Source organism: Cyprinodon tularosa, unplaced genomic scaffold (genome assembly GCF_016077235.1).
Source record: "Cyprinodon tularosa strain WSP-4 unplaced genomic scaffold, ASM1607723v1 ctg881, whole genome shotgun sequence".
In the NCBI taxonomy this organism is placed as follows: Eukaryota; Metazoa; Chordata; class Actinopteri; order Cyprinodontiformes; family Cyprinodontidae; genus Cyprinodon; species Cyprinodon tularosa.
The window spans coordinates 176,778-191,750 of NW_024039653.1; the positions used below are offsets into that span (position 1 = coordinate 176,778).

The 14,973-nt window shown below is 40.5% G+C and overlaps 1 protein-coding gene across 3 annotated transcripts in view; it reads left to right on the forward strand.

Annotated features, from left to right (window-relative positions):
- reep3b (receptor accessory protein 3b) overlaps positions 1 to 8,753 on the forward strand; it is a 28,161-nt gene extending 19,408 nt beyond the window's left edge. Inside the window, exons 6-8 of one of the 3 annotated variants that reach the window (XM_038273667.1) lie at positions 1,707 to 1,869; positions 4,080 to 4,213; positions 6,877 to 7,019. In XM_038273667.1, the coding sequence (XP_038129595.1) occupies positions 1,707 to 1,869; positions 4,080 to 4,213; positions 6,877 to 7,005 (426 nt within the window). In that variant the 3' untranslated portion in view covers positions 7,006 to 7,019. Of the gene's footprint in view, positions 1 to 1,706; positions 1,870 to 4,079; positions 4,214 to 6,876; positions 7,020 to 7,785 lie in introns of those variants that run through there. The other 2 variants (XM_038273669.1, XM_038273668.1) reach the window with 2 other exon arrangements.
- The last annotated feature ends 6,220 nt before the right edge of the window (positions 8,754 to 14,973 follow it).

Sequence of the window (14,973 nt, forward strand, 5' to 3'; positions counted from 1 at the left end):
TACATTAACTGCGACATCTACGCAGACTACCTGGTTTCTGAGCATAAACCAGCCCTAAATCCTGCCGTCATTCATCTGAGAGACGAGAAGCTAACCTTCCAAAGGAGTCACTGTTATCTCTGATCATTTCCTGATTCAGACCTGATCATTTCCATGATGTGCTGAGAAATTAACCCAGAATTAAAAGAGGGGAGCTTTAATTTAACACACCCACTATCCAAAACATTTAGGGTCAATTTATCCATTTACTTTATATTCCAGGATAAAAGATGTGGGGCATGTTTACTTTCGCATCATTTTTCCTGCTCATTTTAATTATTTTAAGACATGTTCCCATGACTTTGTTCATCAGGACTTTGTTTACATGTGATTACTTAATTTACACAGATCATGATGTTTAATTTTCTCAGCATTAATATTCTCATTCACTGCTCTAGTTTGGTTTAATTAACTCTTCTTCTTCTCATGCTGCCGACTGGGTAGGGCATAGAGCTATGAATCCTAAGGTGCTGAGTTTGAGCTCCAATTCCACAGACTGCCACCCTGGGTCCCTGATTAAGACCCTTAATCCCCAGACTGCTCCTCTGGCGCCGCATGATGGCAGCCCACTGCTCCCCAAAGGGAGGAATTAAATGCAGAGAGGGAATTTCTCTGATGTGAGATCAATAAAGTTTTATATTATATATAAGTATTAATATTGAAGATAATGCTCTATAATCCAGAACTCCTCAAGTTGAAATGTTTTAGTTTCACCTGGTTTGAGTTTGTAAAACATCTTCTTTAAGGAATCTTTTACTAATCGATTAATCAAAACAATAATTGACAGATTAATCGATTTGCAAAATCAGTGTCTTCTTTAGATGGAGCCCTAATGAATGGCTCAGGAATCACCAGGAGGTTGTTTTCTTCTGGACTTATTAAATAAATGTTCACCCTTGCTATGCAAAGATTAGCATTAGCAGACCTGGCAACCTGCTGGAAAACTGTACAGAACAAGAGTGAGCAAGTATGAGTGTGCCACCTATTGGCTAGGAGGAGTTAAAGTCGGTGCGTTCACAATGAACGCATTGTTGGCATCAAAAGGATTAAACGCAGAATTATGGATGCTGGTAAAGATGCTTTGACACATCAGCGCTCCGGACGCTCGGCGCTCTGGAAGAACCAGAATAAACAATATTTTAAAATTTCTAGTTAATTTGGGGATTTATAAACTGTTTCTCCATAGTTCATAAAAAATGTTTTAGTGCAGCAATAATGATCAGAGCTGCTCTCTGATTCCTTCTACATAACAATCCATCCTACCTGCTCTATTTTAACCTTTGGAGTTTAACTCCTTGATATTTATGTATTCTTCATCTGCAGAATGTCTGCAGCAGCGATGGCAGCTTGCAGATAGTCTGTCTCCCTAAAAAAACTCCTGGATCAGCTTTCTTGATTGGTTGATGGTCCAGCATCCAGCGGCTGAAGTTCAATTTACTGAACTCCAGCCCAGATGCTGGAATGCACAGCCCAACAGCGCCCCCCATAGAGCTTGCATGTTAATCAGACGTTTTGATGTCGGTGTGAAGGCACCACTCCAGTTATTTGAGTAGATAACTGGAAGGGCAAGTTAGAGTTGAACTCCTCTCTGATGGAAATGGGGAGCGGGGTTCAGCTTTGGCTGGTCTCTGATCAAAGGGTGACACCGACTGATTTTGGCTCGACAGGGTCAGGGGGCCATAACAGAAAAGCTGCGCAGCCTGAGCATGCATGACCTCTCCCAGATAGGCCAGCAGGACGACAGAGGAAACCAGCTCTACCAGTACAGCTCCCACTCAGCCAACCCGGCCGTCAGGAGATCTCAGAACACTGACCCCGCCGCCAGAGATGGTACGCTAGCAGCACACACACACACACACACACACACACACACACACACACACACACACACACACACACACACACACACACACACGTCTGATTTCTTTCTTAGGCCGGGCATACACTGTTCGAGTTTTTGCCTTTTCCTGTTGATTCTCCAGTCGTGTGAGAATTCTTTTGGTCGAGTTTCAGCCACATGGGGCCTCATGAGTCATACATGGGGCAACGAGGGGCGATTAGCTTCTAAAGACCACCTCCCCATCAGGAAACGTAAGGTTGGGAGAAAATGAAACAGGTTGGAAATTCAGTTGTCCTTCCTGAGGTGTTGGTGGGCGAATCCTGCTGTTGAAGCAGAGCTACGAGCTGATTTACCTGAACCTCGAGCACTGCACATGTTTAAACAACAGAGTTCTTCTTCCTGATTGACGAGTCCGACCAGCGCCATTTCTCGGCACTGAGTCCGACATGTGGTTTTTGGACATACAGTATAAGAAGAAACATTGTGAGCTGTGAACTTTTAAACTTTAAGCAGTTTCATCATAAGTTTTTGCTGAAGCTGAGTACAACAATTGAAAATATTGTACAGTCCCATGAAGCTTGTTAGTCCCATTGAGGCCCGTTGGTCCAGAACTGGTTTCTAACAGCCAATCCAATATGGACTCAGCTGAAGACGCTCCTGATCGCAGCGCATCGCGATGATCTGCGCAACCTTTTTTCTTTGTTTCTGCTAAATTCACGTAGCTGCATGATGAAACAAAAAGTAAATCGGCACATTCTCAGATATGATGGCTGCAGCCTTAGAGGAGGAGCTGGAGGACAGACATGAAATAAGACAGACATGAAATCAAATTAAGTCAGAATTGTTCTCATTTTAGTGACATTTCTTATGATTTTTCTTATTTATTAACCATGAAATGCTTAAATTATATAACTTGTTAGTAGAAACGCTAAAAAACACGTTATTAAATCGTAAACAGAGAATTTCTCCTCTAACAGCTTAAGCACATTTCATCGTGCAAAATGTGAAGGTTTTATTGTGTCTGAAAAGTTTTGGAATCACGTTTCTTCTCACATATCAACTAATCTCATTAAAAACAGGGTTATTCTGGTTTAAGTGGGCAAAATCACTTTAATTAAAAGTAAACAGCTCAAATCTCTTATTCCTTTAATAATCCCTGTAACCTCCTGTGAGTTGATAACAGGTTTTGAGCATCTTATGCTCCTCACAGTGATCCTGTGTGACGCAGAGGGCTGATAAATGAGAGGATCGTTTCTGCAGGACCTGATCTCAGATGAGAAGAGGGCAGAGTTGGTGGTTCTGAGGGAATCTATGGAGCGTACTTCCTGGATAATTGTCTTTGTTCTCCAAGACGCTCAGCTCTGATCGCACCCAGTCCACCTTATTAAGGAGGACTGGGTGACATCCTCTGAGTATTTATGAACAGTGAGGAACTTAAAAAGACAAAAGAGGCGTGTTTGACATCATCCTCATCACCGAATGTCTCCCGAGGTTCTGGAAAAACCTGCAGCTTTTCTCTGAATACCAGCTTGTTGGTGAATACGTTCATCACCAAGAAACACGGCAGCCTGTCAGGAAATCTGCTTCGTCTCCTCGCCTTCCTCCTCTGCTGCAGGTCGACTCGCATTTCAATGAAGGCTTCAGCAGCTGGGGGGGTGGTGGCTGCCAGCGGAATGGCAAACATGTCTGCTGTTCCCTCCTTCCTCATCCTCTATGCACACAGAGGAAGAGGAGTAGGGAGGAGAATAGAGATGAAGGATGGGGATGAGGAAGAGGAGCAGGTGGGATGAGGATGAGGAGTATAGGTAGCCTGGAACTATTTACTGAGAGGAGAGGATGTATTCAGCAGTAATGAGGTGAGGAAGAGCGGTTTCCCTCCCTTACTATCTCTGTGTTGTGGTTCCCCCTAGTGTTCAGTTGGTTGTATCATCTGTTGGACTTCCTGTGGCGCTGACCTTTGACTCTTTAATCAGAAGCTTTTCAGTGAATGTTAAAGGTCAAGTTGATCTTCTCTCAGCAGCTTTAGGGCAACTTTCATCCAGGCGCCACATCCAGAAATGGAGGATCACATCTAGATTGATCTATCCCCGTTTTTATCAAGGTTTTGGCCGTGGCCTGACCGCCTCCACCCAGCACCGCCGTCCTCGGTGAGAACAGATCCAGGCGTACCTTTGATTATTGTGTGGTTCTGTTGTTTCAGAGTACTACTACGATCAGGAAGACGTGTCCGATGAAGAGGCGGAGCCAACGTTCTCTGAAGACGAGGCCGTCAGCCAGAAAGGACTGAGACGCTCCCAGAGTGTTAAGATCACAAGATCCAGAGTTCGCAAAGACGTGAGTTTTTCTACTAATATAATAATAGTAATATTTAGTCGGGTAAACAGTAATGCTTAATCTGGAAAACAAACAATAATATTTAATCAGAGGTCCGTTTAACGAAGCAGGTTTTTTAAACCTGAAATCAGGGAAACTCAGAGTTTTCCGTTTCACAAAGAATTTCCTCATCCTCTGTTTCTGTTGCCGCCTATGGCAACAGAAACAGAGGATGGGAGGATGTAAATACTAAGTGGCAAACAGCCACAGTATTTACTGTGTAAATGAGACTGAATCAATATGAGGAGGAACCCATGAGATGATGAACAGGTTCTGTCTATTAGAACGTTTTAATTCTTCATCTCCACCTGCTGACAGGTGATTTCACCTAAATGGATCCATTTATCTATACCATTCAAGAAATAATCCCGTACTGTTATGATGGTTACAACAGGCTATGGCAAGCCTTTTCGATATGTATTAGATTTACAGAACATGTATTCCTGATATCCGAAAAAAACAACCTTTTTGCCTTGTTAAAAGGACCATTTCTAACAAAATAACATCTAGAATAAACAATCTGGATGTCTAGAAATTAATTTCAGATCTCCATATTCCTAATATACAGGTCATCATTTGTATTTTTTACTAGTTCAGTCTAGGAGTGTGATTTTGATCAGGAAGAATCTTATTTTATTGATCTACAAATGGAACAACAGAGAGGAGAGTGCTTTTAATAAATGTAAAAACAGCCTGCCATAGCCAACTTCATAAAAACTTACGCATTAACTCCACCAACAATCTTCTCCTGCGCCATCTTCCTCTCCTTTGCAGCTGTAGAGCTGTTTCTCTGTATTTTTTTTTTCTTTTCTTTCCTTCATTAAATCTCTATTTCCAGTCAGGTGAAATAGCCATTTCCTATTTCCTGTTGTCATGGTGACTCGTTGAATCGGGTCTCCACTGATGATGGCTTTTCATACTTGTTATGCACGTGTTAAACTCTGAGCGGTTCAACTTGAACTAATTGATAACAGCCATTGTGAAACAGAAAACTCTTGAGTTCCCAACTTTAATTTTGATCAATTTGGAGTTGAGGATTTGAATCTGAGTTTGTTAAACCTGCTTCGTGAAACGGGCCCATGGTAAACGATAATGTTTAATCTGGTAAACGATTATATTTAATCTGGTGAACGATGATGTTTAATCTGGTGAACGATGATGTTTAATCTGGTAAACAATAATGTTTAATCTGGTAAACAATAATGTTTAATCTGGTAAAGGATGATGTTTAATCTGGTAAACGATAATGTTTAATCTGGTAAACAATAAAGTTTAATCTGGTAAACAATAATGTTTAATCTGGTAAAGGATGATGTTTAATCTGGTAAACGATGTTTAATCTGGTAAAGGATGATGTTTAATCTGGTAAACGATAATGTTTAATCTGGTAAAGGATGATGTTTTATCTAGTAAAGGATGATGTTTAATCTGGTAAAGGATGATGTTTAATCTGGTAAAGGATGATGTTTAATCTGGTAAAGGATGATGTTTAATCTGGTAAACGATAATGTTTAATCTGGTAAACGATAATGTTTAATCTGGTAAAGGATGATGTTTAATCTGGTAAAGGATGATGTTTAATCTGGTAAAGGATGATGTTTAATCTGGTAAACGATAATGTTTAATCTGGTAAAGGATGATGTTTAATCTGGTAAACGATAATGTTTAATCTGGTAAAGGATGATGTTTAATCTGGTAAACGATAATGTTTAATCTGGTAAAGGATGATGTTTAATCTGGTAAAGGATGATGTTTAATCTGGTAAAGGATGATGTTTAATCTGGTAAAGGATGATGTTTAATCTGGTAAACGATAATGTTTAATCTGGTAAAGGATGATGTTTAATCTGGTAAAGGATGATGTTTAATCTGGTAAAGGATGATGTTTAATCTGGTAAAGGATGATGTTTAATCTGGTAAAGGAGGATGTTTAATCTGGTTAAGGATGATGTTTAATCTGGTTAAGGATGATGTTTAATCTGGTTAAGGATGATGTTTAATCTGGTAAACGATAATGTTTAATCTGGTAATCGATAATGTTTAATCTGGTAAACGATAATGTTTAATCTGGTAAACGATAATGTTTAATCCGGTAAAGGATGATGTTTAATCTGGTAAACGATAATGTTTAATCTGGTAAAGGATGATGTTTAATCTGGTAAAGGATGATGTTTAATCTAGTAAACGATAATGTTTAATCTGGTAAAGGATTATGTTTAATCTGGTAAACGATGATGTTTAATCTGGTAAACGATAATGTTTAATCTGGTAAAGGATGATGTTTAATCTAGTAAACGATGATGTTTAATCTGGTAAAGGATGATGTTTAATCTGGTAAAGGATGATGTTTAATCTGGTTAACAATGATGTTTAATCTGGTAAAGGATGATGTTTAATCTGGTTAACAATAATGTTTAATCTGGTGAACGATGATGTTTAATCCAGTAAATGGCTCCGTCTGTTTAATCTCAGCTCCACTGAACTGGATTTGGAAGTAGTGATGTTTTACTTTTGTTGACAGAGAAACAATCAGATTTCCTTCTCCATCGTTCAGTTAGTGAACTTAAATAAACAGATGAAGTTCTGCTTTAAATTATTCATAAGTTTGGCAAAAATTCTGTCCAGAATGTGCAGAAAAGCAGGCGGCTGTCTGTGAGGCTCTGCTCTCCCTGCAGAAGCTGCACTGATTTAGAGGAAGAACAGATTCCCCAGCTGAGAGACGAACACCGCCATCTTCACTGCGGTGGTGTTTAATCACGCCGTCCTTTAGCCAATATCGTTATCACATCTCCATTGCCGCATGAAGCTAACTGATCATTTCCCTGTTTAGCACTTTAAAGCGCTGCGGCTCTAACTGATGGCTGCTGGTATTGGGCAGCTTCTATCGCTGGTCGGCAGACTGAGCGTAAACTAGAAATTAAACAGAATTGAAATGAATCTGGGAGAATTTAAAGGTTAGAACCGGTTCTGGTTGGTTCTCGATGCCCAACCTCAGAGCTGTCTGGCTCTGTGAAGGAAGAGACGGCGACGCTGAACCAGGTGGAAACAGAAACATCTGACCTCATGCAGCATTTCCAGATTCTACTCCTTAATTTCTCCTCCGTTCCTCCCACCGTGGGCTCCTCCCATCGCCCCGCATCAGATCCTACAAACCTTCCTAACGTCAGGAGAGGATGCTGCTGCCGTCCACCTGGGAGTGAGGCGCATCCTGAAGAATGTAGACCTGCATCATTAGCACCCCGATGATGCAATATAAGGAGATGACTTCCCACGCTGTCACTCATACAAACATTAAGATTCAGAGATGGAGGATCTGCTGACTGAGAGCTGAGCAGCAGCAGGAGGACAGGAGCAGGAAGTGATGTGTTGTGATAAAAAGAGGAGGAGCTGAGGGGGTTTTCCCTCCACAGAGCGCCAGAGGCAGCGCCGCAGACCAGAGCGGGTTTAGATCGCTGCTGTTGGTCAGAATGAGACGTTAGATCTGCAGCTTCTAGAACAGCCTCACTGACGTCACTGGTTCTGTTCTGTCATCAGCAGCTTCGCTACGGATCCCTGAAGATCAAAGGCAAGAAGCGTCCGGCGCTGAGCTCCGTCAACTATGGCGCTTCCTGAGACGACGGCAGCGCCCCCTGCTGATTGGTGGAGGGTCCTGCTTCCTGTCTGCTGACCTCTGATGACATCCTGGTGACATATTAACCTCCTGAGCCGTCAGAGGAACCTTTTCTAAGGAACGTAGAGATTGGGTGTGTGGTGTTTTGGACCCGTTCCTCCTCATCAGCTCGGCCTTTTAGACGAACGCTGTGGTACCGCTGCAGCCGTGGAGAAACGGCTCGCTTTAACATCGCATCATAGATCTCTGCTTTCCAGAATAAACCTGGCTGTAGGTTGTGTGGATTGGAGGATCTGGTGGACGTGACCTCTATGTGTGTCTCTTTTAGTGGACGTTTGTCCTGTTTATTAGGATTTTCTGTTTTTATCTGTTTGTTGCTGTTTTTGAATCCAGGCTTCACTGAACTGATGAGGAGCTTCTCCATCAGATTTACTCCCAGCTGAGCTTCATGTCTTTCCTCCTGTGGCTCGTTGGAAATGTTAACATCAACCAACCAAACCGCCGCTGGCTGGAGGTCTTGGTCTTCTGCCTTTTATCATGATTTTAGTATCTATTGGATCTGGTTCTATCTCTTCTGTCCTCAATCAGCTTTTTATTCTATTTATGCTTCATTTGCACATCTGTTTATATCTGCAGCTGATTTTCTTCTCATAACTCAGTTTGCTGTGTGGTGTGTGTGTGTGTGTGTGTAGCGGGGGCAGACCAAATATTAGCAGCGTCTCCATGAGGGGCTTGTTGCTTATCCCCCCCCCCCACTGTGTTTAATGCTCTGAACTGACTAATGAACCAAAGCAACAGCTCTGGACACTTTTCTACGTTTTAAGGAGTGTTTTTCTGAACGATAAATACACTAAAATAAAAGCTGCCTGACGTCATAAAGGCAAAAAGAAAATGTCTGGGATTATTTTTATTTATGTTGGTTTGGAGGCCATCTGGATCCATTTTTTTGTGAAAACCCCTAAACATCAAGAGGAGATCTGTGGACCTGCAGGGTTCTGGTTTGGTTCAGACACCTGGAGCTGCACAGACATGCCGATCCTCCCCGGAAGAAGAAGAACACGAGTCCTGAACTACATCAGGTGATTATCAGATCGTTCTGACTCAGGACCCAAACTCCAATCAGCCACGGCGCCGATTAATCTTCAGCAACTAAGGTACGGATGGTTTTATTATATCTTTAACATAAACTTTCATTGTTTGGTCTAGTTTTAGTGGTGGAACTAAAGACCACAGTTGAAAGGAAACGACGTCCATCTGATCAGGAGATGTTCAGAAATATTTAGCTAATGGGCCTAAAACAGGACGCATTTGGTCTGATTTCATGTCAGAATCTTTTTTTCTAGTCTCGCCTGAGCATTCGATGTAAACGAACCTGAAGTTTTCTCTGCTGAGACTGAAAGAAGAGAAAAGGTGAGGAATCTGAACGGACTGGAGGCTTCGACATTAACCAGCTGAACTGGTTCACCTCTTTAGACGATCAGTGAAACCATGAAGGTCTGTAGTTATAAACCTAAAATACCAACGATGGCTAAACACGGCTTTACTGCAGACGTTAAAAACAACAGACGTCTGATTGGGTGAACTACTGGACGCTGTGTGGCATTCAGGGACCACAACATAAAATAAACCTTTTTGTCCACCAGGTGATGCCTACTGTTCAGTGATGTTTACCTTTGCAGTTCTAGTTTGTGTTTTTCTGGACAGAAATTCTGAGAAGCTTCTGTTTTCAGATTTTCTGTCAACCAGTATAAACCTCCTTCCTTCCAGACGCCAAATATCCCATCATGTCCTGAATAACAGGCCTCCACATGGAACCTATGGGAAACGGGTATATTATTCAACCTTGCAACCAAACTAGCAGCAGTAGTGGAGTTTGGAGATGCAATCTACTTCTTAAATCTGTCTTTGCTCTCCTCTAATTTATCCAGAAGTTCTGCAATCAAACCTTTTCTCTCCCTCCCAGCTTGATGGTGGGCTGCAGATTTAGCCTTCCCTGGAAACTATCTTCCTTTTTCCCTTTGGGATCCATGGTCTGAGACACACCCACCGCTTTGTTTACAGCAGCCACCTGCCTGGCGCCGCGCCACGCTGCGCCGCGCTGAGACCTGCTGCAGGATGTGACCTCTGATCTCTATGGCTGTGATGCTAATTTTCATTCAAAGAAATGTTTACATTTATTTTTTCAATATATTTAATATACAAATGTTTAAGGCACTGGAAAACATGACAAATGTTTGTTTGACTTCCTACACACCATATTAAAATAAACAAAAATAAATAAATAAAAATTTCATAAATTTTGAAAAAGCTCCAGGGAGCCGCAAGGGGGCGCTAAAGAGACGTTTGGGGCTCTGGGGCCAGGGGCTGCTGACCCATGCCATTTGTGCACGTCGTTTCCAGAAAATCATGTGACCGATCCAGGAGTTTCTAACTGACTGACTCACTAAACTTAAGTTTAAAAACGTTTCTGCCAACATGATGCATCTGCGAAAAAAAATGTCTAATCTTTTAGCAGTTTATCATTAAAATGATCCAGATTTTTGGTGCAACCTAAAAGGAATAGGAACATTTCAGCCGTTTTTATTTTAATTTCAGGTTGTGTCATCCTCTGTTATGACTCAACTTATCTGAGTTTTGTTTATTTACTGTTTTTACTGTTCTTATTGTTTTAAAAATAGGATTCAAAATCCTAGTCCAGTAGCACCTCATTTACATTTTCCCCTAAATTTTCATGTTATATATGTTTACATTATTTATTTGCTGCATCGAAAAATATCAAAGATATATTAAGATATTTATTTAAACATAGATATGAAATAATATAATTTTCCATGATATCATTGTTCTAGGTCAGGGGTCTGCAACCTGTGGCTCCGGAGCCACATATGGCTCTTTGGACCCTCTCCAGCGGCTCTTAATAGCGGCTAAAATGTATATAAAGAGCTAAATAATTTACTATAATATATACCGGTATCAATAGCTTTAGCGTTTTTTATAAGATGGAAAAGAATGAGATAAAAAGAACCAGAAATATGTTTTAAGAGACATTTTTCTATTAATTAGCTTGAGAATTATACGTTTTAACATTAAGAATATATGAATTAATTGTTAGAGATGGCAACAACTAATTTCCTATACAAGATAAAAAAAAAAAAAGGTTTTCTATAAAAAGTCATGGTATATTTTGCGGCTCTAAACAACTTTTATTCGGTCGTACTCTTCGCAAAACGGCTCTTTGGATATTAAAGGTTGCAGACCCCTGTTCTAGGTCATCAAATCAGTTTATTCTGTCCAATCAGCTGCCTGCAGTGTCTTTAAATGTCCAGCAGGTGTCAGTATTCTGTGAGACAGAATCAACGCAGCATCAATATACAGGTGCTGGTCATAAAATTAGAATATCATGAAAAAGTAGATTGATTTCAGTAATTCCATTTAAAAAGTGAAACTTGTATATTATATTCATACATTACATACAAACTCATATATTTCAGATGTTTATTTTGTTTAATTTTGATGATTACAAATGACAACAAATGAAAATCTCAAATTCATCATATCAGAAAATTAGAATATTGTGAAAAGGTTCAAAATTGATGGCCCCTGGTGCCACACTCTAATCAGCTAATTAACTCAAACCACCTGCAAAAGCCTTTAAATGGTCTTTCAGTCTAGTTCTATAGGCTACACAATCATGGGGAAGACTGCTGACTTGACAGTTGTCCAAAAGACGACCATCGACACCTTGCACAAGGAGGGCAAGACACAAAAGGTCATCGCTAAAGAGGCTGGCTGTTCACAGAGCTCAGTGTCCAAGCACATTAATAGAGAGGCGAAGGGAAGGAAAAGATGTGGTCGAAAAAAGTGTACAAGCAAGAGAGATAACCGCACCCTGGAGAGGATTGTGAAACAAAACCCATTCAAAAATGTGGGGGAGATTCACAAAGAGTGGACTGCAGCTGGAGTGAGTGCTTCAAGAACCACCACACACAGACGTATGAAAGACATGGGTTTCTGCTGTCGCATTCCTTGTGTCAAGCCACTCTTGAACCACAGACAGCGTCAGAAGCGTCTTGCCTGGGCTAAAGAGAAACAGGACTGGACTGCTGGTGAGTGGTCCAAAGTCATGTTCTCTGATGAAAGTAAATTTTGCATTTCCTTTGGAAATCAAGGTCCCAGAGTCTGGAGGAAAAGAAGAGAGGCACTTCATCCACGTTGCTTGAAGTCCAGTGTAAAGTTTCCACAGTCAGTGATGGTTTGGGGTGCCATGTCATCTGCTGGTGTTGGTCCATTGTGTTTTCTGAGGTCCAGGGTCAACGCAGCCACATACCAGGAAGTTTTAGAGCACTTCATGCTTCCTGCAGCTGACCAACTTTTTGGAGATGCAGATTTCATTTTCCAACAGGACTTGGCACCTGCACACAGTGCCAAAGCTACCAGTACCTGGTTGAAGGACCATGGTATCCCTGTTCTTAATTGGCCAGCAAACTCTCCTGACCTTAACCCCATAGAAAATCTATGGGGTATTGTGAAGAAGAAGATGCAATACACCAGACCCAACAATTCAGAAGAGCTAAAAGCCACTATTAGAGCAACCTGGGCTATCATAACACCTGAGCAGTGCCACAGACTGATCGACTCCATGCCACGCCGCATTGCTGCAGTAATACAGGCCAAAGGAGGCCCAACTAAATACTGAGTGCTGTACATGCTCATACTTTTCATGTTCATACTTTTCAGTTGGCCAACATTTCTATAAATCCTTTGTTTTTATTGGTCTTCAGTAATATTCTAATTTTCTGATATGATGAATTTGAGATTTTCATTTGTTGTCATTTGTAATCAAAATTAAACAAAATAAACATCTGAAATATATGAGTTTGTATGTAATGTATGAATATAATATACAAGTTTCACTTTTTAAATGGAATTACTGAAATCAATCTACTTTTTCATGATATTCTAATTTTATGACCAGCACCTGTAGTTTGGCTTCATGATGCCTCATTAACCATCACTACTAAGCTGTATGTGTGGAGAAAATCTGAATCTTCTGCCCAATACTATCCCAGCAGTGAAACATGGCAGAGGATTCCCACATCCAGGTGTGAAAACTTGTTGCATCATTCCCAGGAAGATTCCTGGCTGTAGGAGCTCAGAAGGTAACTCTGCTCAATACTTTGCAAAGGGTCTGAATACTTATGACCATATTTCAGTTTTTCTTTTTTAATAAACTTCCAAAAAAAAAAAAAAATCAGTTCTGCGGTGTCAGGATGGGCTGCTGAGTTACATTAATGAGAAATAAAATGAACTTTATTGATTTTAGTAAATGGCTGCAATGAAACAAAGAGTGAAATATTTAAAGGGGTGTGAATACTTTGTGTAGCAGCAGTCAGAGCCTTTAAAGCCTTCACTGCTGGCCTAAAACCAACGAGAAACAATAACCTACCTTCACAAACTAAACTTTTATTTTATTCTTTCCAACTGTATTAATTTATTCCAAACAATCTGTTCTTTTAGTTTCACAGCGTTTCTCTTGGATGCTTCCATTACTTTTATTTAGACACATTTTTTGTCCAATCAGATTTCAGCCTCAGTCTGTTGCTATGTCAATCTAATCTGCCTCTGGCCTTCAGAAACCTTTACCTTAAGTTACCTTAACAATATGAGTGAGGAACATTTTCTTCAACCAATCAGATTTCAGATTAGCCCTACAGGGCCATCTAAAGGCCCCTCCCCTACGTCAGCATGTTCTGTCCTCTCATTGGTCAGTTACAGCTAAATTTTTACAGCCAATTTAAGCTAGAAATAATCTGCATTTTTGATTCACCTTAGTTCAAAGTGTTTCTGGCCTTTCTGCACAAAGCCAGAAGTTTGTAAATAATCAGAATCTCTGCTTAGTGGGATATATATTTAATTTTCACGCTTTAGGCTCTATTTTATCTGGTAATTAGATGCATATAGAATCTGAACGACTCCTGATGATGTAAACATGGCGGAGCTGTGGTTATAGAGGAGAGGATTGCTGATGTCTTAATTGGGTTTCTTGCTAATTGATCTCTGTATTCACCCTCACATTGACCTTCCTCTCAGTTAGACCTGTGATTGTTACATTTAGTATTTAAATATTATTTGCGGTTTCTATTATTAAAATGTGAAAGTGGTGATATTAACCCCTTGATGCCCATCACTGCAAATATGCAACAACCTTTTGTATCACCGAGATAGCATGATCATTCCCTCACTGCTGCTATTAGATTCAGAGAACAGGAACCTTTGGAGAACTCTTTGTTTCTGTTCCAACTGGTCCCTAATACAGGTGCTGGTCATAAAATTAGAATATCATGAAAAAGTAGATTGATTTCAGTAATTCCATTTAAAAAGTGAAACTTGTATATTATATTCATACATTACATACAAACTCATATATTTCAGATGTTTATTTTGTTTAATTTTGATGATTACAAATGACAACAAATGAAAATCTCAAATTCATCATATCAGAAAATTAGAATATTACTGAAGACCAATAAAAACAAAGGATTTATAGAAATGTTGGCCAACTGAAAAGTATGAACATGAAAAGTATGAGCATGTACAGCACTCAGTATTTAGTTGGCCCTCCTTTGGCCTGTATTACTGCAGCAATGCGGCGTGGCATGGAGTCGATCAGTCTGTGGCACTGCTCAGGTGTTATGATAGCCCAGGTTGCTCTAATAGTGGCTTTTAGCTCTTCTGAATTGTTGGGTCTGGTGTATTGCATCTTCTTCTTCACAATACCCCATAGATTTTCTATGGGGTTAAGGTCAGGAGAGTTTGCTGGCCAATTAAGAACAGGGATACCATGGTCCTTCAACCAGGTACTGGTAGCTTTGGCACTGTGTGCAGGTGCCAAGTCCTGTTGGAAAATGAAATCTGCATCTCCAAAAAGTTGGTCAGCTGCAGGAAGCATGAAGTGCTCTAAAACTTCCTGGTATGTGGCTGCGTTGACCCTGGACCTCAGAAAACACAATGGACCAACACCAGCAGATGACATGGCACCCCAAACCATCACTGACTGTGGAAACTTTACACTGGACTTCAAGCAACGTGGATGAAGTGCCTCTCTTCTTTTC